Source organism: Hyperoodon ampullatus (genome assembly GCF_949752795.1).
Source record: "Hyperoodon ampullatus genome assembly, chromosome: 6".
Classification (NCBI taxonomy): domain Eukaryota; kingdom Metazoa; phylum Chordata; class Mammalia; order Artiodactyla; family Ziphiidae; genus Hyperoodon; species Hyperoodon ampullatus.
In genome coordinates, this window is record NC_136919.1 from 105,048,914 (window position 1) to 105,074,418 (window position 25,505).

Here is a 25,505-nt window from a genome sequence, read left to right on the forward strand (position 1 = left end):
GTTGATAGCATTCCCCACACCTGGCAGCAGGCTCACTTCAGCAGGGTGATGGGTAGAGGATTTCAAACACCTGCACATTCCAGGACATCTGAGGGCTAAAGCCACATTCTCTGGACTGAACCAGCTAGGATATAAACCTAGCATCTGGTGCGAGCCTAACTGTGTAAAATTAAATGGTAACTTGCTGCATAGGAAAGAAAAGGTTTGAATCATTATTTGGCTATTATTGTTATTTTTTATAAATTGATTTATTTAATGTATTTATTTTTTAGCTGCGTTGTGTCTTCGTTGCTGCGCACGGGCTTTCTCTAGTTGCGGTGAGTGGGGGTTACTCTTCATTGCGGTGAGCAGGCTTCTCACTGCAGTGGCTTCTCTTGTTGCAGAGCATGAGCTCTAGGCATGTGGGCTTCAGTAGTTGTATCACACGGGCTCCGTAGTTGTGTCTCATGGGCTCTAGAGCTCAGTCTCAGTAGTTGTGGCGCATGGGCTTAGTTACTCCGCGGCATGTGGGATCTTCCTGGACCAGGGCTCGAAACCGTGTCCCTTGCCTTGGCAGGAGGATCCTTAACCACTGCGCCACCAGGGACATCCCCATTATTTGGTTATTTGATGCAAGCCTGCTGAGCGTCTCCTGAGTGGACAGCTGCACATGGAAAGACATGTGCCTGCCACGGGAGGTGCCATGGGATCACACTTGGGTAACAACTTAAAAAAGTTTTTAGTTCTACTTTTTCTATCTTAAATTTCTTTAATGAGTACTTGCTCTTAAAAAATCAATATGGCCACAAAAGAAGTGAAGTACTGATATATGCTATAATGTGGACTAAGTGAAACATCATGCTGAATGAAAGAAGCCAGTCACAAAGGACTGTTGTATGATTCCATTTATACGTGATGTTAGGAAGAAGCAAATCTATAGAGTCAGAAAGTAGATTACTGCTAGCCTGGGGCTGAGAGAGGGGTAATGTGGAGTGACTGCTAATGGGCATGGGTTTCTTTTGGGGGTGATAAGAAATGTTCTGGAATGAGACAGTGGTGATGGTCACACAACTCTATGAATACACTAAAACCCACTGAATTGTACACTCTGAAAGAGTGAATTTTATGGTATCTAAATTATATCCCAATGAAGCTGTTATTTAAAAATTCAACATGTTTTCAAATTTTTACAGAGAACAGAGTAAAGGAAATGTTACATCATCTTATTGTAAGAGAGGGAAAAAAACTGTGTTATAGTACTTCTTGGCCCCCCGCTGGATGGGGAGACGTCCTCAAGGGGCCAGAGCCCCAGGGGCCCCATTATTTGCCCACCCAGTGGCAGGAGCTTCCAGGGCCTAGGAGCCCAAGCTTGCGAGGTCCATATACCCCCACTCCATCTGTCTGCCCCAGCACCCTTCCTTCAGTTCCCTGAGAAGCCTACCCTGCCCCCAGCACCCCAGGACACCCCTGCTGCCCCCAACTCTGCTCTCCTGGCACAGTCCCCCCATTTGCCCCATCCCCTTATGGGACCTGGGTTCTCCACTGTTTCACCTACCCTGGGGTGGGCCCCACATAGTCGTCAAGTGAGGAGCCACCTCCCCACGTAGTAGCCTGTGGGGGGCACTCAGGGAGGTGGCCCGGCTGCCCTGGGTCTGACCACTAGACTGACCCCTGAGCCCACTCAAAGGCACACCCATCCTCAAAGGTACCTCTTGAGTGGGGCTCCCTGGGGGCAAGGCCAGACCCTGACCTTCCTACCAGTGGGCTTTGCTGGGAACTGACTGGAGCAGAGGCAGAGGGTAGGCCCTGTCTCCTTTCCTCCCTGCCTCTGTAAGCATTTGTTGAACACCAGATGTGCACTGACCATTATGTCCATCTCATGGATGAGCAAACTGTGACCTAACTGCTTAGCTGTGTTCTCATGGGTCATGGGCCGGCAGAGAGAGTGAGCTCCCTGTCATGAGAGGTATGCAAACAGGGCGGCCCAAAACTACCTCTAAGGGCTCAGAGAGCACATAGCGCTGAGTCAAGGACAGGTCCTCTCCAGTCCCCCAGCACCTAGGTTGCCGCTGCAATGTGTGGGGATACTGCTGCCGTATTATGTACATCTGCCAGCTGTCGGTGGGCAGCAGTCTGCCGGCGATGACATGAATTGCCAGTCATCTCCTCCATTACCAGGCAGGCATGATGCCCACATGCCACGAGCATGTCCCAGGGAGCACGGTGGAAGCCAGACTGGCTTGCATGCGTCTGTCTGGAACATGCTTAGCTCCATCTCTTCTCAGTTTTCCCTTTGATAGGCCTAGGCACGTCATCATGGACAGGCTTGAAACGGATAGGCTTGCAGCTCAGGGTGTCTTCCTGGACTGACCGAGTCTTGGAACTGGCAGCCTTTCCAGGTGGACTAACTAGGATGGCCAAGCCAGGTTTGCAGGGGGTATAACAGACCATTCGCGGCCAGCAGCCGCGTGGGGCATTCCAAAGATCCTCAGGGGCCAGCAGTACCCGCCGGAGGGGGAGCATGAGGGCCGCAGTGGGCCTGCGCGGCCCCGGGGGCTGGCCCGCAGGTGGCCGCGCGCGCCGGAGGACAGGTGGGCGTGCCAGGCCCCGCCCCGCCGCTCCGGCCGGGGGCGGGCAGCCGAATGCCCCGCCCTCTTCGCGCGCAGGGTCTGAGCCGGTGCGGGAGCGCAGCCGCGCGGAGCTGAAGCAGCACCCGGGAGCGCGGCCCCGCAGCGGGCCGGCTGGAGGAAGTAGCTCCGCGACCCGGCGCCGAGGGTGATCCGGGTTTGGAGCGCAGACCCCGGCCCTGAGAGCGACCCCGGACCGAGCGCAGACCCCAGCCCCGAGCGCGGATCCCGGCCCTGAGCGCGGCCTCGCCCGCCCGGGCCGCCGGGCCGCGGGCATGGACGGCGCCTGTTCGCCCTGTGAGTGCCGAGCCCCCCGCCCGCCGCCTTTGTGTGCGCGCCGCGCCGCGCCGCCGCATCCCCCTCCCCGCGCGCCCCTCCTGCGCCCCGGGCAGCGTCCTTTGTGGAGCCGCCGCCTGGCCAGTACCTCCTTCTTCCCCAACCTTCTTCACCCCTCCGCGGCTCAGGGCACGGCACCCCCACTCCCCCAGCCCGGGCCTCCCGGCCCCGTCTTACCCACCCCCACCTCCCAGGGACATCCTAGTAGGCCCCCTTCCCCGGGGCTGGGCAGGGCGCAGGTGCCCCTCTCCCCGGCCTTCCGGCCCCTTCTGCAGCCTCCCTCGTGTCCCCCGGGACAGCACAGCAGGGCTCCTCTCCGGCCCAGGCCTGAGCAGGGCACGGCTCCCTCCCACCCAGCCCGGCCTCCTGGTCCGGTCTGCAGCCCCCCACCCCCCGCCCGCCCCAGGGACAGCCCAGTAGGCCCCTCCGCGGCCGGGGCGGGCAGGCCGCGGGCCCTGGGGCGGCGCTGTCTCATCCCACGTCCCGGGCAGGTGCGGCGAGGCCCGCGCTCACACGGGCCTCTGTGTCCTTGCTCGCAGAGATGGACGACGATGGCGGCCGCCGAGACGCCCCCGGCGCACTGATGGAGGCCGGGCGCGGTGCGGGGCCCGCGGGCATGGCGGAGCCGGCGGCGGTGCCGCGGGCGCGGGCGGCGCGGCCCGGGCCCCAGCGCTTCCTGCGACGCAGCGTGGTGGATTCTGATCAGGAGGAGCCGCTGGGCCTGGAGGGGGCCGAGTCGCCGGGCGCGCAGCCCCCGCAGCCGCTGCAGCGAAGGGTGCTGCTACTCTGCAAGACACGCCGCCTCATCGCCGAGCGCGCCCGCGGTCGCCCGGCCGTCCCCGCGCCTGACGCTCCTGCAGCGCCGCTGGGCGACCTTGCTGTCCCCGGCCCTGAGCCCGCGGGCGTGCAGGAGCCTGGCCCGGACCCCGCGTCCTCGCCCGCGCCTGCCCCCGAGGGCGGCCCCCGCGAGGAGGAGGCGGCGGCGGCCGCGAGGAAGGAGGACGTGGGGGCTCTCGAGGTGAGGCCAGAGCTCGGGCGCGCACGCCGGGAGGAGCCCGAGGAGGAGGACGACGACGAGGACGACCTCAAGGCTGTGGCCACCTCCCTGGACGGCCGCTTCCTCAAGTTCGACATTGAGCTTGGCCGCGGCTCCTTCAAGACGGTCTACAAGGGGCTGGACACGGAGACCTGGGTGGAGGTAGCCTGGTGCGAGCTGCAGGTGAGGGGCGAGATGGCCGCAGGTGGGTGGTGGGCGAGTGCGTTCTGGCATCGGGCCATGCCTGGCCTTAGCCACCCCTGGCAGCGGCCATCTGTGTGTCACCCTCTGGGTGGGTGGTTGGTTGTGCTGGTGGTCTGTGTGGTGACGGTTGGGTGATGGAGGTCGGACCTCCCAGTGTGTGGTGTCTAAGTGTGGCACGATGTGGGCCCATGATGGAGACTGGGCACTTGGAGGGCATGTCTTTCAGTGCCGATCAGTGCCGCTCCTTCTTCTGGGCTGTACTGACCCAGGCTGTCTGGATCGTCTGTGTCTGTGCAGAAGCAGTGTGTGGGCTGCAGCGCCCTGTGTCCAGGTGGTCACAGGGTGGTTTGGGGGACTCTCAGCTGCTCTTCAATGAGCACCTCACTGCGTCTTGCAGAGTGTAGATGCCCCAGTTGGGGATGTCTGAGGGGCTTTTCACCTGGGGTCTGTTTACGGTGAGGGATGGTGGGCTCTGGGGCAAAGCCTGGAAGTGTTGTCACTATGTCCTGTTAGTTCACAAAATGGATATGTGAGAAGTCTTAAAACCCAGTCATGTAAAATGCAGGTGGGGTTTGGTTTTGTTTTGGTTTGGTTTTTGTGGATGCAAAGGCTCTGGACTTGCATTTTTCATAACCTTGCCCTCATGTTGGCTAAGTCAGCCCCAGCCCTGGAAGATTATATAAATGGTAACTCAGGCTGTCCTGGGCCGGCCGTGGAAGCTGGGGCAGCACCTGTCACAGTGGGTGTTTATTGGCCCTCCCTTGTTTGGGGGAACAGCTGTCAGGCATGGGGCTGGACCCTGTGAGAGCTGGCCATGCGGATGTAAGCCTACCCCAGCGCCCTGGAAAGTTAGCTGGGCCTGCCAGTCCTGACGCAGGCCGCCTGCCACACTGCAGGCAGCCTGCCTTTTTGGCTCAGAAGTGGGATTTGGTTGCTTTGTCCTCTGGGCCCCTGCAGGGTGGCCTGTGTGTGTGTGTGTATACGTGAGCTGGCTAATTTGTCCAGTGCCCACCTGTCCTCAGCCTTTCTCCTGAGACAAAGAGCTTCGGAGACCACCCCTCCTCAGAGCTCCTTGGTTCTGTTGTGGAAATAGGGCCTTTTCACGGTGGAGCCAGGGGTGGCCTATTGAGTCCCCCTCACTGAGAGGGACTGAGAACTCCCCTCCCTCGTGGTTGCAGGTTCGGGGACCTGCTGAGGGGTGGCCTCAGTGGTCTGTGGTCTGGGGCCCTGGGGATGATGTGCTGGGTTGGCATAGGAGTGAGCCGGGCATCACTGCTGTGTGTGAACGCACAGGGGAGAGAGGACCTGCAAAGGGAAGCCCGGAGAGGGAAAAGAGGATTCCTGATTCTAGAGTGTGGCTGTGTACCTCCCCTCCTCACCTTCTCGCTCTTGCAAGTGACCTGGTGTGGCACTCCAAGCACCCCTGTGCTGCGGAATGCCTCTGCAGGTGGAGGACAGGAGTGGGGGTGCTGCAGCAGGCAGGAGCTGAGTTAGACCTCAGCAGCAGAGCCCTGCTGATCTGGTTGAGGCATTGCAGGCGCATGTGACCCTCGGAGGAGGTTGTTAATTCCCATTCCCTTTAAGGCGAGGCAAGCTGTTCTGCCTCTGGGTCTCTAAGCAGGGCGGCACCAGAGTGGAGCCTGGCTGCTGTCCAGGGGGCTTTTACTCCTGTACTCTGGGTGGGAGTAGGAAAGTGGGAGATGGCTTCTAATCTGTCTGGTTTTGCTTCTTATACAGTAGTTACTGGGGGCCCCATGCCAGCCGGGAAGCTGTTCCTGTATCTCCCCCAACAAGAGGGCTGATATGCAGCAGTTAGGGTCAGCTGCCTTCTGCTGGGTAGGTCTGAGAGGGTTTTACACCAGAGGGGGCTGGGAACCAGCTTAGGACAGCAGCTGAGAGCCTGCTGTGTGTGCACTCTCCTTTTCACCGAACAGGAGGCTGTTGTTTCCCCCATTTTATTGTTGAGAGCCCACCAAGGTCACCTGTGAGGATGCATATGGTGGAGGGGGATTGCAGCATCATGGGAAGAGGCCACCTGGCGTGGCCGTCCTTAGGAGAGGAGATAAGGGTGGAGGGCAGGGCGCCAGGTTAGTCCTCTCGGACCACCAAGCACCAGGGAGGGCGACAGGTGGCATGCTGGCTTTGCGCCTGGGGAGGGGGTTTCCTAGTGCACAGGGTGGAGACGTTCATCCTCCACCCAGCCCCCAGAATTCCCAAGCATCAGGGCTCCCACTGGAGGGTGGGTTGCCAGGAGCATTGCCTTCAGTACGGGGAGCTTTGCAGTATTCCTCCTGCCCTCCAACCCTCCCTTCCCCAAACCCCATAAGCTCCTCAGCTGGCATCTTTGGAATGCCCTGGAAATCGACCCTCAAAAGTCTGTTTCCTCCTCTCAACCTTGGGACCATGGGGGATGTTGGCACCTGCCTGCCTCCCGCAGAACTGAGACAGTGTCACCCGCTTGCTTTTTCCAGGGTTCCCTGCCAAGGGGAGGAAAGGCCGCATTTTTGGACCTAATAAGTCTGGCTTGGAGGATGTAAGATCCCCGTGACTTCCAGTTTCCTTCTATAATTTAGTGTCGAAAGAGCTTTGCAGAAAGAGCAATATGTGTTCATAGCACAGTGAAAGCCAGCGAGGTGTTTTCATCTCCTGAATTCTCCAGACGTTTGAAGCTGACATTGATTTTGGGGGGGAAGCCATTTTAAAATATTACCTCCCCTTCTGGTTTCTTTTGAATGAATGTTCATTTCTGGCATCAGGACACATAAGAGCAACAGGGAAAGTACAAATGCACCCAGAACCACTGCCTTTACTCTGGCTCACATTTCCCACGTCCCTGTGGCCAGCTCTGGCCCCTCACAGACCCCATCCTGTCAGACAGTGCACGGGATAGCTGGAGGCTTCTGGCTGACTCTGGGTTGCCTGGGGTGGGGGTAGGTGTGGACCACTGACATGGTCTCAGGTGACTCAGGCACCCTCTCTCACCTGCTGATGCCTCTGAGCCATGGGTGGGGCCTCCGAGCAGAGAAAATGCAGCCAACCCAGATCCCAGACAGTGTCTAGAAGCCTCGTTGGAGGCGGCCTGTTGGCCTTTCCTGGACCACCTGCTTAAGTGTCTTCCTCGAGAACTTGGAGAGAGCCTTGGTTTTCAGCCCCCTTGGTCAGTGCTGCTCCCTCCCGTCAGCAGGCCCCTGTCTCCAAGGGTCCTCTGTGCTGCCTCCTCCTCACAGAAGGCTGCTTTGAGCTGCGGTTACAGGGTTGGGCACGGCCTCTTGGGGGATTCCACCCGCAACTCATGTTTCCCTCGCTTGTGCCCTGGCCTGTGCCCAGTGTGGGAGTCATTTAGCCTCATGGAGGTGTCAGTCCTTGACCCTCTGCCTGGAATACTTGCAGGGGCTTTGAGGGCCATGAGAGTCCTGAAGAGGTACCATGGGGCCTGAGCCCCCATCAGCCAGGGACAGGTGTCTGGACCCCTCAGGTGTCATCATGAAGCTGTCCTGTTGCTGCTCTGCACTGCGTAGAGGTTGCTGGGCTCCCGTGGGGTGGTGATGGCCTGGACTCCAGGCCAGGGGGAGGCTGTGGATGTGGGGACCGCAGGATCTGCTGATGTCTCCTTCGTGTGGCCATGGAGGACTCGTTTTTTTCCCAACTCACCCACCACAGCCAGACCTCTGTGTCACCTTCCTGCACCGTGGCAGTGGATAATGCCTGTAGGCGCCTGTCGTGTGCAGCCGTGCTGAGCATGTCGGTCCCCTTGCTGTCCTCAGAGGGTGGCCAGGTCTGCCTGCTATTGGTGTGGTCTGGCACCTCTCCCATGGCTGTGGGTGCCCCACCTGTACTGGGCGCTGAGCTCACACACCTGACCATACAGGTGCATCATCGCCTTTCATAGACCAGGCACGTGCCCTGTGGTGCTGGGCAGCCGCAGGCCCAGGGTTGAGAGGTCTCCCCTGTGGCCTCATGTGGGAGGGTCAGGTGTTGCTTTCAGAGGAGCCACAAGCAGCCCGATCTGGCTGACGTGGGGAGATGAGGGGATGTGCAGAGGATATGGTGCTCACTTGCTGGAGCAAGATGCTTAGAAAGGGCTCAACTCAATTTGGTTGGCGGTCACCCTGCTTTTATATTTTTATTTTAAAAAAATCTTCTAAGGGCGCAATTTTGTTGGAAGAGGTGTAATTTGAAAGCAGTTGGGTGTCAACACTGAGCTTGCTTTCCCAAATGATGTTTCATGTGTCATCTTGACCACAGTGCTGGTTTGGTTGGTGAGAAAGGCTGGTGCCAACTTCCTGAGAGGCCTGTGAAATGCACTGGGGAGGGGCCCATCAGTGCAGGAGTGTGGGCATCCCGAACCCAGAGGCCCCTCCCCTATCCCCAAGCTTTGTTGGGGAGGTGAGTGTGGTCAGCAGTGATGAACAAGCAGCCCGAGCTGTGGGTCACCACTGTGGGCTCATTGGGCATTGCAGCTTATTCCCTGTTGGAAGCACGTGCTCCTGTGGCCTTGAGGATACCTCAAGGTATCCTCAGGGCCCTGGCGTGTGAGGGTACCAGGCTGAGCGTTTTAGGCCTGAATTGCCCAGTGACTTGGACCCCAGAGGGAGGATCCCCAGACTGTCTAACTTGGGTGGAGGGCTAGTGGGCATCTCCCCACCTCTCGTGCCATTTCCAGGTAGTGACTGGGTAACTCTGAGGTGGGTGAAGCTTTGCTGGTGGACTGCTAGCTGGAACATTATGGTGGCAAGGGAAAGAACTGATAAGAGGAGCATAGAGAGTGGACGTTCCCTGGGGTTCCCCATGCTGGGTCTCGTGTCCGGGCTCAGCAGCGCAGGCTGGTATGGTTTATTGGCTCAGCAGGCATTTTTTGAGCATGTGTCCTGGTTCCAGCCCTGGTGTACCACAGTCAGCAGGAGAGTCAGGTGGGAGAGCCAGGTTCTCACAGAGGAGGGGTGTTTGCGAGAGGCCTGCAAGAAGCAAGGGAGTCAGTCTGTGGAGAGACTGTCCTGTGGTCCTGGGCTGGCTGGGCTTGTTGGGTGCCTGCCACTTACCTTCCAGAATGGCTGACTCTAGCAGCCCTCTGCCTGGCTGTAGGCATCTCTTGGGGCCAGTAGCTTGGGCTGGCTTCAGGCTGGAGCTGGATGATGCCGAAGGTGAGAACACAGAGCTGTAGGTCACCGCTTCGATGGAGAAGAGCTTGACTCAGTCCTGCAGGGGTTCAGGCCACAGGCTCGGGTCTCCTCTGTGGTCTGCCTTGGCTGAACGGTGCCAGCATCTGCCTGAGGTGGTGGGAAGGGGTGCTTAGGAGCCTCGCAGCCAGGCAGGGCACACTGTGCAGTGCACACAAACACTCTGGGAGCCTGTCCTGCTGCATTCGGACCCCAGCCCCACAGCTTCCCAGTGGGGAGGCCATAGAGAGGGCACCTGCCTTTCTGAACCCCGGTTTACCCGTCCGTGCAATGGGGATGGTGCTAGCCAACTCTCACAGGGCCATGGGGACTGTGGAGAGGTACATTCAGCGCCGAGTATGCAGCACTGCTGGGAGCGGGCACTCAGAGTTAAGCCTCTTCTCACCCTGCAGATAAACAGTTTAAGAAACTGAGATTGAGGTGGAAAGCAAGCTGAACCTGGAGGAGCAGGGAGGCCTGCCTGAGGCTGGAGGTGGGCCCCTGGGGTGGCCCAGGGGCCTCCAGGTGCAGGCAGGCTGAGGGCCTGTGCCCCTGCAGCTCTACCTGAGCACCTGGCTGCTGAGCTGCAGATAAGGAAAGGGTGTGAATGAAGCAGCTGGAATCTCTAAGAAGCAGATCAGGATCTGCTTCTGGCCATGGACAATCCAGGAGCTGTGTTTTGGGTGGAGAGGCCCCCTGGTGAGGATGCAGAAGCCCAGCCTGTCTGAGGTTGGCAACCTGAGTCAGCTGTAGGTTTTCCTGCTTCAAGTATTTTTCATATCCAGTTCTGTTCCTGAGAGACTTGAATTCTAAGAGTTCCTGGAATACTTGATCATTACCTCCAATTTATGTCAGTGTTCTTTAAATAAATGTTAAAGTTTTGGAAAAGAATAAAAGAAACATGATCAAGGCAGCGTGGTATAGGGAAATAGATCAATGAAACAGAATAGAGAGCCCAGAAACAGATACTCATAAATATATGACCTGACCTTTGACAAAGGAGCAAAGGCAACACAGTGGAGAAAGATGGTCATTTCAACAGATGGTACTGGAACAACTGTACATCCACATGCAAAAAAATGAATATAGACACAGACTTTATACCTTTCACAAAAGTTAACTCAAAATGGATCATAGACCTAAATGTAAAATGCAAAACTGTAAATTTCCTGGAAGATAACATAGGAGAAAATGTAGGTGACCTTGGGTTTGGCAGTTACTTTTTAGATACAACACCACAGATATGATCTATGAAAGAAAAACTTTCTAAGTTCAGCTTCATTAAAATGAAAAACTTCTGTTCTGCAAAGGCCTATAAGCAAATGAGAAGACAAGATGCAGGCTGGGAGGAAATCTTTGTCAAACGCATATCTGATAAAGGGCTGTTACCCAGAATATACCAAGAACTCTTAAAACTTAACAATAAGAAACCAGACAACCAGATTAAAAAATAGGGGCTTCCCTGGTGGCGCAGTGGTTGAGAATCTGCCTGCTAGTGCAGGGGACACGGGTTCGAGCCCTGGTCTGGGAGGATCCCACATGCCGCGGAGTAACTAGGCCCGTGAGCCATAACTACTGAGCCTGCGCGTCTGGAGCCTGTGCTCCGCAACAAGAGAGGCCGTGCACCGTGATGAAGAGTGGCCCCCACTTGCCACAACTAGAGAAAGCCCTCGCACAGAAACGAAGACCCAACACAGCAAAAATAAATAAAATAAATTAATAAAGTTCAGAGAAAAAATTCGTCATTATAAAAAAAAAAATAGGCCAAGACCTTTTTTGTGGGTCACGGAAGGGGAACACGGAACCATGGTTCCCTCCTTGCCTCTGACCTTGGCTTCTTGAACAGAGGAAAGCTCGGGGGTGGGGGTGGGGGGAAGTGGGCTAAAGACCTTAACAAACATCTCATCAAAGAAGATATACAGATGGCAGATAAGCATACGAACAAACACTCCACATCGAGTTTCATTGGGGAAATGCAAATTAAAACAATGAGATATCACTACACACCCATTAGAATGGCCAAAATTCAGAATACTGGCATCACCAAATGCTGACAAGTATGTGGAGCAACAGGAACTCTCATTCATTGCTTGTGGGAACGCAAAATGGTACAGCCACTTTGGAAGACAGTATGACGACATCTTACAAAACTTTACACTCTTACCCTATCATTCAGCAATCATGCTCCTTGGTATTTACCCAAATAAGTTGAAAATCTATGTCCGCACAAAAGCCCACACAGATGTTTATAGCAGCTTTATTCATAATTGCCAAAACTTTGAAGCAACCCAGATATCCTTCAGTAGTTGAACAGATAAACTGTAGTACATCCAGACAGTGGAATATTATTCAGCGCTAAAAAGAAATGAACTTTCAAACAATGTAAAGATATGGAAGAAGCTTAAATGCACATTAGTAAGTGAAAGTCGCCGATTTGAAAAGACTGCATACTGTATGATTCCAACTATATGACATTCTGGAAAAGGCAAAACTGTGGAGACAGTTAAAAGACCAGTGGTTGCCAGGGGTTAGTGGGGAGGGAGTGATGAACAGGTAGAGCACAGAGGATTTTTAGGGCAGTGAAACTATTCTGTGTGATACTGTAATGACGGATACATGTCACTGTAAATTTGTCCAAACCCATAGAATGTGCAACACCAAGAGAGAACCATAATATAAACAATGACTTTAGTTAATAATAATATCAATGCCAGTTATAACAAAGTACCACACCAATGCACGATATTAATAATAGGGAAAACTGTGTGCAGGTGTGAGGGAATACAAGGGAACTCTGTACTTTCTGCTCAATCTTTCTAAAAGCCGAGAACTTCTTTTAAAAAAATAGTTCATTAATTAAAAAGCAAAACAGAGCAGTATAACAGCTACATTAAAGAAGTATGCAGAAATGAAAAAACTACTCATAATTCAAGTGAATATAACTACTTACTATTTTTGCACATTACCTTCAAGTTCTTGTTTCCCCATGTATATCTTTTATAAATACAGCTATAGTTACTAAGTGTCACAGCTTTTATTTTTATTTATTTATATATTTAAAAAATAAAGTTATGTATATATGTTTGGCTGTGTTGGGTCTTCCTTGCTGTGTGCGGGCTTTCTCTAGTTGCGGCGAGCAGGGACTACTCTTCGTTGCGGTGCGTGGGCTTCTCATCGTGGTGGCTTCTCTTGTTGCAGAGCACGGGCTCTAGGCACGTGGGCTTCAGTAGTTGTGTCACATGGGCTCAGTAGTTGTGGCTCATGGGCTCTAGAGAGCAGGCTCAGTAGTTGTGGCGCACGGGCTTAGTTGCTCTGCGACACGTGGGATCTTCCCGGACCAGGGATCGAACCCGTGTCCCCTGCACTGGCAGGTAGATTCTTAACCACTGCGTCACCAGGGAAGTCCCATCACTGCTTTTAAAATTTATCTTTTTATTTGTTTCTAGAGTGTCTCTTAATGCAATTTATTGGTTTGCAAGGAGAGGCTGTGGTTTGGGGTCCATTCCTGTCTTTGTGCTTTGTGTTCCGGTCCTCTTGGAGGGGTTTTCCAGAAAGCCCTGCCCAACCGTGCTCTGGGGGAAGGCTGCAGGCTGGGCAGAGCGTCCTTGGCCATAGAGAGGTGGCCCTGGGTTGTGGGCTCCCTGAGCATCTGCTTTCAGGGGCTCCTGTGCCAAGCGGTCTTCATGCCTTCATGGCACAAGTCAGGAGGACTGGCCAATGGTCCCCCTCATGCGCCACCTCCCTGAGGACCAAGGCTGGTCAGCCCTTGAGCTGGGGGTATTTCCCAGGTGTTCAGGAGTGGGGTCTCTCTATGGTGGCTCCAGAAATTAAAGATGGCGTGGCATAAGCCCTGCGCAGGCACATGGGCGGAGGAGCCAGTGGAGTAGAGAGCGGTGCTGGGCGAGGCTTGGTGCCCACAAGTCCTGGTGGTTTGCACAGGGCTGTCCTGGCTTGGCTTCGGGCGCCTCCTTGGCAGGGAGGTTCAGGCCTGGCTGTCAGCTGGCCATGGGCAGGAGGGCAGGAAAGAAGCTGTGGTATGGTGAGGGCTTTCTTGGATGTCTGGACCCATGTGTGAGTTTATCAGGTCCTCAGAACCACTTTGAGAAGTTTTGGGACTCTGTTTTCATAGATGAGAAGGAGACTCAGGGAAGGTGGCTCACATCCAAGCTCACACTGAGAGACAGCAGCTGGTGGCGCGCTTCCTGCCTCTCCCCTGGATTGTCATTTTCCATGTGTGTTCAGAGGGTTGCTTTGGAAAGGGGTGTTACTAAATAGGCTTGAAGAGTGCTGGGTCAAGCATGAATTGCTGTTGTGGGACTTCTCAGAGCCTTTAAAGTACTCGCTGTGTTGTGAAGCTCTTGACAGGGTGTGGGAGGCCTTGCACCCCTTGCACCTTTTCTTTAGTTTTGCGAACACCTCATGGGACCAGGATGGGCCCCGAGGAGTGTTGGCTGACTTGGTAGAGTTCCAACATTTCCAACATTGGAACATAGACTTCCAATGTTCCCATGGCATGTCTTGGCTGCGTTGCAGACATTGCAGACATGGGGGTTCCCATCTCACTTATTGGTGGCGCTGTTGGCAGCACTTGGATCTAGACATGGAAAGCTGGACTTGCCCTTGAGAAGACTCCCTACCTGTCTCAGGCCAGAAGCTGCCCTGGAAGGACCTGACCTCCTGATGTCCACTTTTCCCCCCAGGCCTCCTGCTTTCCTGGCTGTCTGTGTGCTTTCTCAGGAGTGGATAAGCTGGGAAAGTTCTTAGCTGCAAGCCAAGTGTGGCTAAGCAGTGCAGACTTTTGACCATCCCCAGAATCTGAAATCTGGGGATGGCCTGTCCAGGGCCCTAGTGACTCAGCAGTGTTGGCAGGGAGAAAGGTGCTGTCCCTCTTTCTCTTCTACTTTCCTCAGCCTCGTTGGATTTGTCCCCAGTCTCGTCGCCTCATGGTGGCAGAAAGGCTGCCATAGTTCCAGGCATCACAACCATATTTGAAGACAGGAAGCAAGCAGGTGGTTAGGTGGTGGTTAGGTAAGGTGTCCATATTTTAATCCATACAGGAAAACGTTTATTAGTAAGCCTCTTTGGTTTTTCTGGTTACAATGAGCTTGTGTGGTCTCCCTTAGCTGCAAGGGCATCTGGGAGAGGCTTGATGGCATAGATGGGTTATGATCTATTCCCTGGGGCTGGGCACAGTGGGTTTTGTTGGTAGACAGGGGTGGCAGGCAGTGGGCGAGTGCGAGGAGTGCCTGCCCGTGTCTGTCTTGGTTACTTTGTCCCCCCAAGGTCTTATTGGTGCTCATTACCTCATCCCTCCAAGATCTGACTGGTGCCCATGTTTGATGAGGCCCTCTTCCACCTGGGCCTGTCTTCCGAACAGAACAACCCACATACCCTACTGCTTCTAGGTGCCTCCAGGGGCTGCCATGTCCTGCTCCTTCCACCTCTCACCTCCAGGAGTCTGTGGCTGGGACCCTGTGACATGGCCTCCCAGCTGTCTACCCGCTGGCCCTACCCTCTCCTCTTGGCTCTTTCTCTGAGCTTTCTCCTCTCTGGCAGCAATCCAGTTTACACTTCCCCACAAACTTTTTATTTTGAAAAACATGGATGGGGAAGTTGGAGTTACCAGTTGTAAACATGTTGCCACATCTGCTTTATCTCTGTACCTCTGCATAGGTTTTATTCTGGCCCATTTCCACCTTGCCCTGAAAACTTCAGCACACATCTCATATAGGAGTGAGGACGTTTTCGTACAAGTTTTCATAGCTCAGTGTCACACTCAAATCTAACTTGGGTGCTGTCAGCCACACGTCTGACGTGGACTGTGCCTTCCTGATGGTTTTCCTGTTTGGATCCAGGATCCAGTCAAGAGTTATGCATTGCATTTGGTTGTCATGTCAGTTTTAATCTAGAACAGTCCCTCCCCACAACGTGCTAGCCCTGGACCCCCTCCAATGAGTGGGGGTTGTGAGGTTGGAGGAGGTGGCGGATGATGGATGGGGAGGCCACTGTGGGGTTTTGTGGGGGACGTTTCAAGCTACCTAAATTAGGGCTTGGGTGACGGACATGACAGATGCTGAAACCTGAAAAAGAAAAAACTGCCCCAAATCTCTTTCCTCTGACGTAGCTGTTTTCACTTTGGTACATGTCCTTCTTGTCTCTTTTTTATGTTCTGGGTATTTTGCAAAGTCATAATTGTAGCATTTGTGCTAACGTGTGCAGTGATGGTGAATCACCACGTGGCCTGCAGCTCCCACCTCCTTGAGCTTTGGTGAGAGCCCAGCACTGGGATGAGTGGATCCACGAGCCTCCCCTTTCCCCTGGGGGGTGAGTTCAGGGTGGGCTCACACCCAGCCCTGCCCACAGCTGGGCCCAGGTTTTTGCATGTTCCTCTCATCTCCAGACTGGGGCCAGACATGTCAGGGTGCTTCCGCCTGCACCCTGTGGGATGCAGCTTCTCAGCCTGGGTGCTGCTGTGGTCCCCCAGAAGGAGCTGGCTGTTGTGCTGTGTCTTCAAGCCAGGAAGTCCTCTTGCTGCATTGGCCAGCAGCAATCCACTGACACCTGCCTTGACAGGTTCTGAGGCATTTCTCCTCTTTAATTAAGAGTTTCAAGCAGGAGAGGAAATCTGGCCTTTTTGGAAGAACATTGAAAGCTTGAAGGGTGGAGGAGACTGGATGGGGGGCAGGGAAGGGGTGCAGTCACCAGGTGCCTTCCTGGGTGTGGTGGGGGCCCATGTGTGCTTGGATTTTGGAAATACTCCATCCTCAAGTGTTTTTGTGCAATAGCAGTAATTGACTTAAGGGGACTGCAGGGTCGTTGGTTATCAGCATTGCGAGGGTCCCCTGCCACTGTTGAAAGACCCCCTGCATCCTCTCAGGTCTTTGGGGCCATCCTGTGTTCCCAGTTGGAAGCATGTTCCCAAAGGTCTCGGTCTGGATGGCCACAGCCACAGGCAGAGTGAGCTGGTTCTAGGGGACCTTATGGAACAGTCTCGATGTCTGCACATTCTCGGGCCCTGGGGACCCAAGCAGCACCCCGCCTCTCCCTGGCTATGCACTAGACCTATGACATATGCGAATGATATGCTCTAGCTTTTGCTTGGGATGGTTGCCCCCACCCTGCATGATGTAGGTCTTGGCCTGGTCACCTGGACTGTTGGGCTCCTAGGGGGACAAAAGCTGCCCTCAGTGGTGGCTGTCTGTGCTTTGACAAGCTTCCAGACATTTCCCTAGGGAGATCTGATTGGGGTGGTTCTGCCCCATGATAGCTGCCTCTGAGCGTTCTGGGTGAGGACTCTTGGGTTGAGGGCATGGGGCCTGGACTGTGGGCCTTGTGTGTGTGCTGAGTGGTCCTGAACCTGGAGCCACCATGTGGGGAGAAGGTTATCAGTTGGGGGGAAGCCATTTCTTGGAGAGGGGTAGGGGCTGTGTTGGGTGGGGAGGGTGGCTGGCTCTTGGTGTCTTGGGTGGCCAGGCTGGGCAGCTGGGGGTTCTGGTTTTACCAGGGGGTGTCGGAGAACACTGAGACTTCTCTGTTAGCACAGGTGTGGTGCTGTGAGTGATTTGGAGTCCCACAGTGGAGGCTGGTTCCTGGGGGTGGTAGAGGCAAGGGTGTTCCCAGGCATTGGTGGCCCTGACTGTGAGTGGGATTCTTGGCCTTTAGATGCCAGTGGACCCACCTTCCCCACCTTCCCCACCTATCCTGTCTCATGGGGGTTGGGGCCCAGCCTCAGAAGGGCTTGCCTGTCCCCTCCCATCTTGCTTAGTTGCTTTTGCAAGTTGGAGGTTAACATCCCCTGGACAGCACCCCTGGGATACATACAGGACTGGTGTGGGTTTTGGGGCCCTCAGGTGGTCTGCCCGGGCTGGGGTCTGGTTGCTGTGGCCGCAGACCTGGCTCAGCCTGAGAGGAGGTATGCACAGATGACTGCGTTTGCTGTTTGTGAAAAGAAGGTTAAAAAGGAGACTGGAAGTGAATAAACTCAGCTAGGCATACTTCAGAGGAAGAGGACAGGATGAGTTTAGGGAAAAATGGCAAAACACATGAAAAGCTATCAGAAATAAAATGAAGCAAAAGCAGATGAAAATAAACAGTGAAAGAGTTTTTAAGAAGAAAGGGATAGATGGTACTCTTTGAAAGTAAAGGACAATAAAAAGCTGAACAGTAGAGGGGCGTTGCTTTATTATTATGGAAGTCAGACTGCTGGAGCCTACAGAGCAGGTCAGTGCATTGTGAGCCCTACCTGGCAGAGGTAGACATTTCCCTGTAACCCCGGCCCCGGGTCCTGTTGCCCGCCTACTGTCCTGTAGATCGCCTGCCTGCCCTAGAATTTCCTGCACGTAGATCACACAGTGTGTGTTCAGCCTTCTGTGTCTGCGGCCCACACATGTCAGTATGCCCTCTGGGGCTCAGCCCTGGCTGCAGCGATCAGCAGGTCGGTCCCTTTTCTACTGTGTAGGTGTTCAGAGTCTGCCTGTCGATCCATGGACAGACTTGGGTGGTTTCCAGTCTGGACCGTAACAGATTGGAGGGAGGAGGCTGAGGTGGGCCTGGGGGTCCGGGGCTGCTGTCTCCCTGTCCTTGGCAGCTCTAGGCCCCTGCTCGCCTGGGCTGGAGTGGGTGCCTACTCACTCCCTTGCACTTGACTTCCCGGGAGTGCTGAGTATGGAGAGCCCTGCAGCCTGTTCCTGTGTACTTCTTGCAGTGGGGACAGCATAGAGGCAGCCTGCTCTGGGTTCTGTGTCCAGACAACAAGGACCCAGACCCATGGTGGGCATGTTTGCTCCCGTCGGAGAGAGCAGCGGCCACCCTGCAGGAAACCTCACCCCTCTGGCTGCCCCCTGCCTACTTGCCTGCACCTCCGCCTGTCCTGGGAAGCGTGGTGTTTGGCTCCGGGCTGGCCTGCCTGAGATGTCTGTCAGCCTCTGTAAATATTTGATGACGGTGATGATAAAAGACAAAGCCCTGCTCTGTTCCTGGAGGGGAGCAAGATGGTGACTCTGGAACGTTCTGGCCCTGCTGGCTGCTTCCTGGAGAGTTTTATAGATGCATTTTTGAGGCAGGCCCTTTGTGTCCTTGATCTGGCAAGGCAGAGCGGAGGCAGCGTAGCCAACTTTCCACCTGGAGCCAGGCTGGGCCTCTGTGAGTGGGGCCGGCCAGGCCAGAGGTCACAGTGGGATCTTGCCCTTCAGATGTGACTTGGGACAAACCCCTGGCCACAGGTCCTGGGGAGGAACGCAGAGGAGCCGGGGGACTAGGGTTTGGCACAGGCGCCAGACTGTACAGCAGAGGGGTCTGTGGCTGGCCAGTACTGTCAGGCCCTGGTGGGCTTAGCTGGGCTGTCATGGCTGTCATTGCATGCCTGCCCCCATGGCCCTGCCCCCATGACCCTGCCCCCTGTGGCCCTGCTCTTGTGGTCCTGCTTCCATAGTCCTTCCCTTGTGGCCTGCATGTGGCAGCAGTGGCGCCTGACCCTGGCTTCCCCACCACTGGCTGTTGCTTATGCAGGTTGCGTGTGCGGTGAAGAAGCCCCATCAGGCCTTGCTGGCCTTGGTGTGCATTTGTGTCTGTCGTCTTGGGTTTGTGTGCCAGAGAAGAGGCCTGCCTGCCCCGTGGGCGCCTCTGTGGGAAAGACAGGCCCTTTGAGTCAGCCTTGCCGCCGGGGAGCAGGCCTCCAGGGTTCTGGAGTCAGGGCCACCGCCCTACCAGGCAGTGAAGCCTTTCTCCTTGGGCGGGGCAGGAACTGCCAGTGGGCCTCTGTGCCCCTGGGGAGTGGGTGGGTGCAGGCGGGTGCTCCATGGCTGATGGCCTTTCAACAAAGGGTTTCTGCTGGGCTTTCTCTTTGGAGGAAGGAAACTACTGTGGGCGGAGAGGAGGGTAGGTGTAGTTTGCTGGAGGTTGAATTATGAGGGTTTCAAAGGACCTTGCCTCTGAGTATAATTATTAATGGTCGTGATAACAGCTACAGCAATTTCCTGAAAGCTCACCGAGGCCCTGTGCTAACGTGTGTGCTTACGTTTCTCATTGAGTCCTGGGTTGCGGCCCCAGGAGGCTAGCTCATCTCTGAGGCCCATGAAGGCTGGGCTTGCTGGAGATGTCCTCCACTGCCCTGGGCTGCCTTTGCTTGGGATTCCTGTCCCCCACTCAGAGTACCCACAGTCTTGCTGGGGCGGGGCGAGGCTGGAGGCCCCGCTGCCGGGCCTGGAAGGGCCTTTCCTGGGGGTTGTGGGAAGGGGGCCAGCCAGTCTGACTCAGGCGGTGGGGGGCACTGTCGGGGGCCTTGAGCATGCATTGCTGAACCTGGCTTGTGACATGAAGCTGGAGTGAGGGCACTGGGCCTGGTGGGCGGGATGTGGCCCAGAGGAAGGTGGGGTGGCCAGGAGGGGACACAGGCATGGCAACGTGGACAGATGGTGCCTGCGTGGGCAGTGATAGTCGGGAAGTAGATGAAAGAGGGCCCACGTGAGGCTTCCTTCTTCATTTTGAGAGGGGAAAGATGAATTAAAAAAGATGGCATTGCCGCCTCAACATGAGGCGTGAAGCTGGGTGACAGCCGGCCCCAAGGAAGGTTGGAAGGGAGCCTGAAGTAGGCGGCTGCTGGGTCCAGGCCCAGGGTCAGGTGGGCCAGGAAGGGGTGTGGGAAGCTAGATGATGGAGGCGTCCACGGCCTTATACCCCAACCTCTGAATATGCCACCTGTGTGGCTAGAGGGACTTTGCAGATGCAGTTGGATTGAGGACTCTGAGGTGGGAGATGATCCTCGATTATCCAGGTGGGCCCAGGGTCATCACTTGGGTCCTTTATAAGAGGGGGCAGGAGGGTCCCACGGAGACGTGACTACAGAAGATGGAGGATGGAGCCATGAGCTGAGGAACATGGTGGCCTCTAGAGGCTGGACAAGGGGATGGATTCTCCATGCAACCCCAGAAGGAAGCAGGGAGACGTGTGACACCTTGACTCTGCCCACGAGTCTGCCTTCTCACTTCTGGCCCCCCAGAACTTTGAGAGAATGTGTGCTGTTTGGGCTGTAGTGGTGGCAGCTTGTACAGCAGTGACAGGAAGCTAGCCAGCCTGCCTCCTGGTGGACAGAGCACAGCTCGGGGCTGGACACCCAGCAGGCCAGGAGAGGCCGCCCGTGGGAGGAATGTCCGGGGGTTTATGGGCTGTGGGTGGAGCCACTGGTGGAGCCTCCGGACCGTGCTCCCCCAGGTGGGTGTCGGGGGACAGCTGGCTTGGGGAGAGATGTGTCTGGCGTGAGCGCTGGAGCCGAGGGGCTCAGGTCAAGGAAACACACCGGTGGTGTCATAACCTGGTCAATGGGTATGAGGGGCTGTTGCAGGCTCTTGGGGGCTGATACGAAAACAGGGTTCACGGACACGGGCCTGACAGCTGCATGTGAGGTGGTGGGATCAGTAGAGACAGAGAGTGGCCGTGGCCCCTTCCTGGGGACCTGTCCACGCAGGCAGCCTCCTGGCTCACATCACTGCTGGGGGAGGCAGAAAGCAATGACGCCTCCAACTGTGACATGTGATGAACAGCCTGTGGCCCCACGGAGGGGTAGGGAGGCCTCTGGGGAGAGCTGTGAACAGAAGCCTGTGCACAGTGGGGAACCTCTGGGCAGGGGTGGCTGAGCAGCCAGCCCATGGGCCCTTAGGGTTCTATTCTCAAAGCTCCTGCCCAGGACCTGGCTCTGGGGCTGGTGGCACATGTTGCCCGCATCTGCCCGTCACAGAGCTGAGGGGACCTTACCTGCCAGGTGGGATCTCCCAGGGCTGGGGTCTCCATGGCAGGGAGAGAGGGAGTGCAGGAGAGGCCACGGCCAGCTGTCCTATGGCCATTCCCTCAGGCTCCCTCCTGGAGGGCCGTCCTGCTGCTCGCCACAGGCTGAGAGAGGTAACAGTTTTAGGTGAGAGAAGTCAGTGAATAGTAGGAATCAAGGCTCTCTGGGGGAATATGTTGGACTTGTTGCGCTCCAATCAGAAAAGCGTTCACATTTGTGGGAGATCCTGTTTTCCTCCTTCCCTTCAGGTACAAGTATTACTGTTTAGCGACCTCCCTCCCCAAAGTCTGTATTTGCACATCAGCTTTACCAGTGATGGGGGGCATGAGGGCCAGGGGTGGCCAGGTCCCTCCCTCCAGCTGACCAGCCTCTCTCCTGCCCCCTGCTGGTACCTCTCTGTTCTTCCACCCCATCTCTGTCCCCCCATATCCCCTTGCTGTATTCCCCTCCCCCACTAGTCCCCCTGCCCCGTCTCTGTCCCCACCCCTTTCTGGCAGGAGCCCTGTATCCATAGCAACAGTTGCTGCTGTGGAAACCGGTGCCTGCCTCCTCATCCCGTGGGGAGGTATTTTTGGCACTGCAGAGAGATTTTTATGCTCAGTTTTGACTTTTACTCTCTGAGTGAGCACTACACAGACAGAGCTGGGGGCAGCATTCAAGGAGGCCTTTGCACTGGGGGGCACTGGGCCTGAGAGCCACCCTGTGGTTATGTAGATGCAGGCCCTTCCCCATGGGATCCTGTAGACTCAGTCAGAGATGCTGGCTCCTTTGAGCAGCCTCTGGGGCCATAGATCATGGGGTCCACAGATTGTACTGGGGGCTTTAGGCAGTGACTCTGGACAACAGGAGAAACCCAGGGGGTGAGCCTGGACGTGTGAAGTGGTTTGACTGAAGCCCCTCAGCCTTGGGCCTGAGCCAGTGGTCATAATAATAGCTCACTGGGAGTACCCGGGGCATTTCCTTTTTGGGCACCAACCCAGCCCTGGCCCTGTGTGGAGCCTAATGCTGCAAGTTCCTGTGATGCTGCCCAGGGCCCATTTTACAGATGAGGATACTGATCCCACCAGGGTGGTTTTGGGCACTTCTGCTAGACATCTCCTTCTGAGACGTCTTCCTGTCCCCCCAAGGCCCATGGACGGCATGATCTCTGGGGTCAGCTTCTTCCGTCATTTCTTTGGGGGCTTGGACTGTACCCCTCCCTTACCCTGGTCTTGGCAGCTGCGATTATAGGTGACCCCAACATGTGGCACCTGCCTTGACGCAAATTCGCCCCTTGCCGGGGTTGCTACTGGGATGTCCAGGAGACCCCAGGGGCGTGGGATCTACCCTGTCTGGCCCTGGCACACCCTGGCATTGTGGCTGGGGGCTGTGGGTTCCCAGGTGTCCTTGATTGGGACACCAGGGAGGCTGGTGGCCACATGGCTGAGGGGGTGGACAGGTCTTCCCGTGAGCCAGTGCTGGGGTTGACGTGTGCCGGGCCTGCCCTTGAGGAAGAGTCACTGAGGATGGTTCACAGTGCATCTGCTGCCATTGGTGGGGAACTGTGGCCCCTCGGGGAGGGAGTCCAGCCCCCTCTCCTGGTTTCCTTGTTGGGGAGGTGGCTTGGGTGTGCTGCACCCCAGGGTGACTAAGAGCTGCTCCCTGACCCATCATCTCTTCATCTTCCAAGTGGGGGTGATGACAGCTTGCAGGGGGCCCTGACATTGCCCATGATGCCCATGCCTGGCCAGGTCTCCCTGGAAAGGTCGTGCCCAGGGCGTCCAAATCAGAGGCAAGGCCACTGGTGCTGACTGAGGGCCAGAACATCCCAATTGTTATTGCTGACTTAGCATCATGGAGATTCCAAATAGGACAGAAAAGTAGAATAACAAACCTCATCCCACCCTGAATTATTATCAGGAGTCTCCTGTACTTTATCTTCTCAAATAAACTCCCAAGTGCAGACCTGGGGGGTCAGCCCTGCCCAGATCTCTGGGGGGACCTCAATTGCCATCCCTGACAGGCAGGACCCTAGTTCCCTCCAGCTTCCGCAGAGGGTCTCGTCTCCCATTCAGCAACACACAGTAAGTGCTCAGTGCACACTCAGGGGGATTGGACTGGTCCCTCTCCTTTGCCCCCCTGGAGGAGATGGAACTCAACCGGAAGAAGCATTCAGCATTTGTGGGTTTTACAGAATCAGGAATTCTGTCTCCAGTGAGTGCGTTCGGTGCAAAGCCAAAGCCATTTATAGAACAGATGCCAAAGGGAGCATTTGAAATAAATGCCATGGTAACCTCACTCTAGGGAGGAAAAGAGCCTTGCAGTAAGCATTGCTGCTGCCCAGAACGTGGTCCGGGGGTGTAGCCGGTGAGTGCTTTTTGTTTTTAGTTTCATGAAGTTCAGCAGATTGCAGAGAATGGGGGAAACAGAGGGAAGGAAGAAAAAAGTCCCTGTGCCCTCCTCCCTGAGCGCAGCCCCCATTCTCATTGGCTGTTTTGTTCTCACTGTGTGAATCTTATTAAATCCCAGCCTGGTGCTTTTCACCCTTGCCTGCCTCACCACTTTCCTCAGTATTTGGGGTTTGTAACTGCCCCGTGGACCACGTGACCCACATCACTGCTGCCAGGCCTGGGATGTCTGGTTATTTCTTGAAATTATAAATAACCATCCAGTGAAGAATTCCAGACACACACACACAGGCATCGTGGTTTTGGATGACTTCCCTGGAGGGGAGCACAAGAGTGAGAGTCCCAGGTGGGAGCTACAGGGCTCGAGACAGGCTGTGGGTGCGCTTCCTGGATTGCGGTGCCTGCTGGCATGAGCAACTGAAAATGGAGGTTTTGTGTTAACGTTATCTGCCACTCTCTTATGCTGTGTTCTCTGAGAAATATTTTAAATACAGCAGAGGAAATAGCTTTTTACGGGGGAGAAACACCCGACTCCTGTCACTGGTCCAAGTGTGAGCACTTGCTTCTGCATGTGTCTCTGCCGCTCCTACCCGTGTCCTTTTGCGTGTGCGCCTTCACACACGTGCAGTCGGGCTGTGCTCAGCACTTGCCTGGCTGCTCAGATGTAGGGTTTGGGGTGCCTTGCTGAGGAGGAGCAGCTCAGAGGAGACAGCTGTGCCCGGCAGAGGCAACAAATCCTGCGTTGCAGGGAGCTGAGCGTCCGGCTGTGCGGCCTTGGGCAAGCACCTGCCTCTGGTAGTCTAGTGAGGGTGGTATGAGCACTGGGGGTCACCACTGCCCAGTGGCCTTGCAGGGTACCCTCCGCCAGGCTTCTTCCTGGGTCAGGGGTCAGAGGGAGGATGGTTGCCAAGAGTTACGAGATGATGGTGACCCCGGCAGAGAAGGCCGTGAGCAAATGAGCCGGCTGTGTCCTGTGGTTTACATTGGCCGAGTATCTACACCTGTCTTAGGCATTTCCCGTGCTGCCAGACCACACAAGGAGGTTCCCCATGTCAGTGGCAAGGAAGCCGATGGGGCTGGTTCATGTGGGTCGCGTGATGCCTAAGTCCTGGCCCTGACCTAGGGGGTTGTGGGTGCCTTGTGGCACAGCAAGGGAGGAGCCCATGTGTGGTCTGAGGAGTGAAGGGTGTTGAAGGTCACTGAAGAGAGCTGTCGCCTTCTCAAGGCTCTGGGCTCTGGTGGGGAGGGGAGTTGTGCTGTGAGGATGATGGAGTCGGGGAGAGTCAGGGCTCTGACCCACGTACCTGGGTGGGCAGGCCCCATGGCCAGGTGGCTGACGTGCTGACTGCTCTGGGCACTGTCCCTCATGGGGAGTGGCATCCCCACCTCTCCCTGCCATCTCTCCACACTGTGATGTTCCTGCCTGTATATTTGGGGAGAACCAGGGGTCTGGGGGAGGTGGAGCTGTTTGTGCTCCTAGGGCCGGGTAAAGAGACTCTGGAGTGAGTGCAGCTGGGAGGGGTGTGGGGGAGGCCAGGTGCCACATGATCCTGTGCCGGTGGCTGTGGTGCCTGCCATAGCCTGGGTGCTGACTGGGGCAGGCTGTCTGGGAAGGGGTATGAGCAGGACTTGGTTATCTGCAGAGCAGCCCTGGGAAAGGTGAGCTGGAGGGTGAACTTCGGGAACTCACCCTGCTCTCTGCTTGTGCATGCGTCCTGGGTTCTTTCAGGCCTCCCCACCTGGAGCGGTGTGTGCACCCCACTCTGAGATCTGCCCGTCTTCTGCAGCCATGCTTCACCCAAGTCAACCATGTTCCCAGGAGCCTGCACGCACCTGGAGGCAATGGGAGCCAGGTTGGCCGGGTGTTGCGTTCTGACCTGCTGCTTGTGGAGGTGTTGAGCTTCTCTGAGGCTCAGCTTCCTCTTCTGTAAAATGGGGGCAGCACCGACTTGCATGGCTCATAGGGTTGAGCACCAAAGGCAGGGGTCTTGTCTTAAGGTC

General features: G+C 55.9%; 1 protein-coding gene across 1 annotated transcript in view; it reads left to right on the forward strand.

The window, feature by feature from the left end:
• Positions 1-3,483: 3,483 nt before the first annotated feature.
• WNK2 (WNK lysine deficient protein kinase 2) overlaps positions 3,484-25,505 on the forward strand; it is a gene marked incomplete at its 5' end in the record, with an annotated part of 158,323 nt that continues 136,301 nt past the window's right edge. Inside the window, one exon of the mRNA XM_079706772.1 lies at positions 3,484-4,161. Coding sequence (XP_079562898.1) covers positions 3,484-4,161 — 678 coding nt within the window. The remainder of the gene's footprint in view (positions 4,162-25,505) is intronic.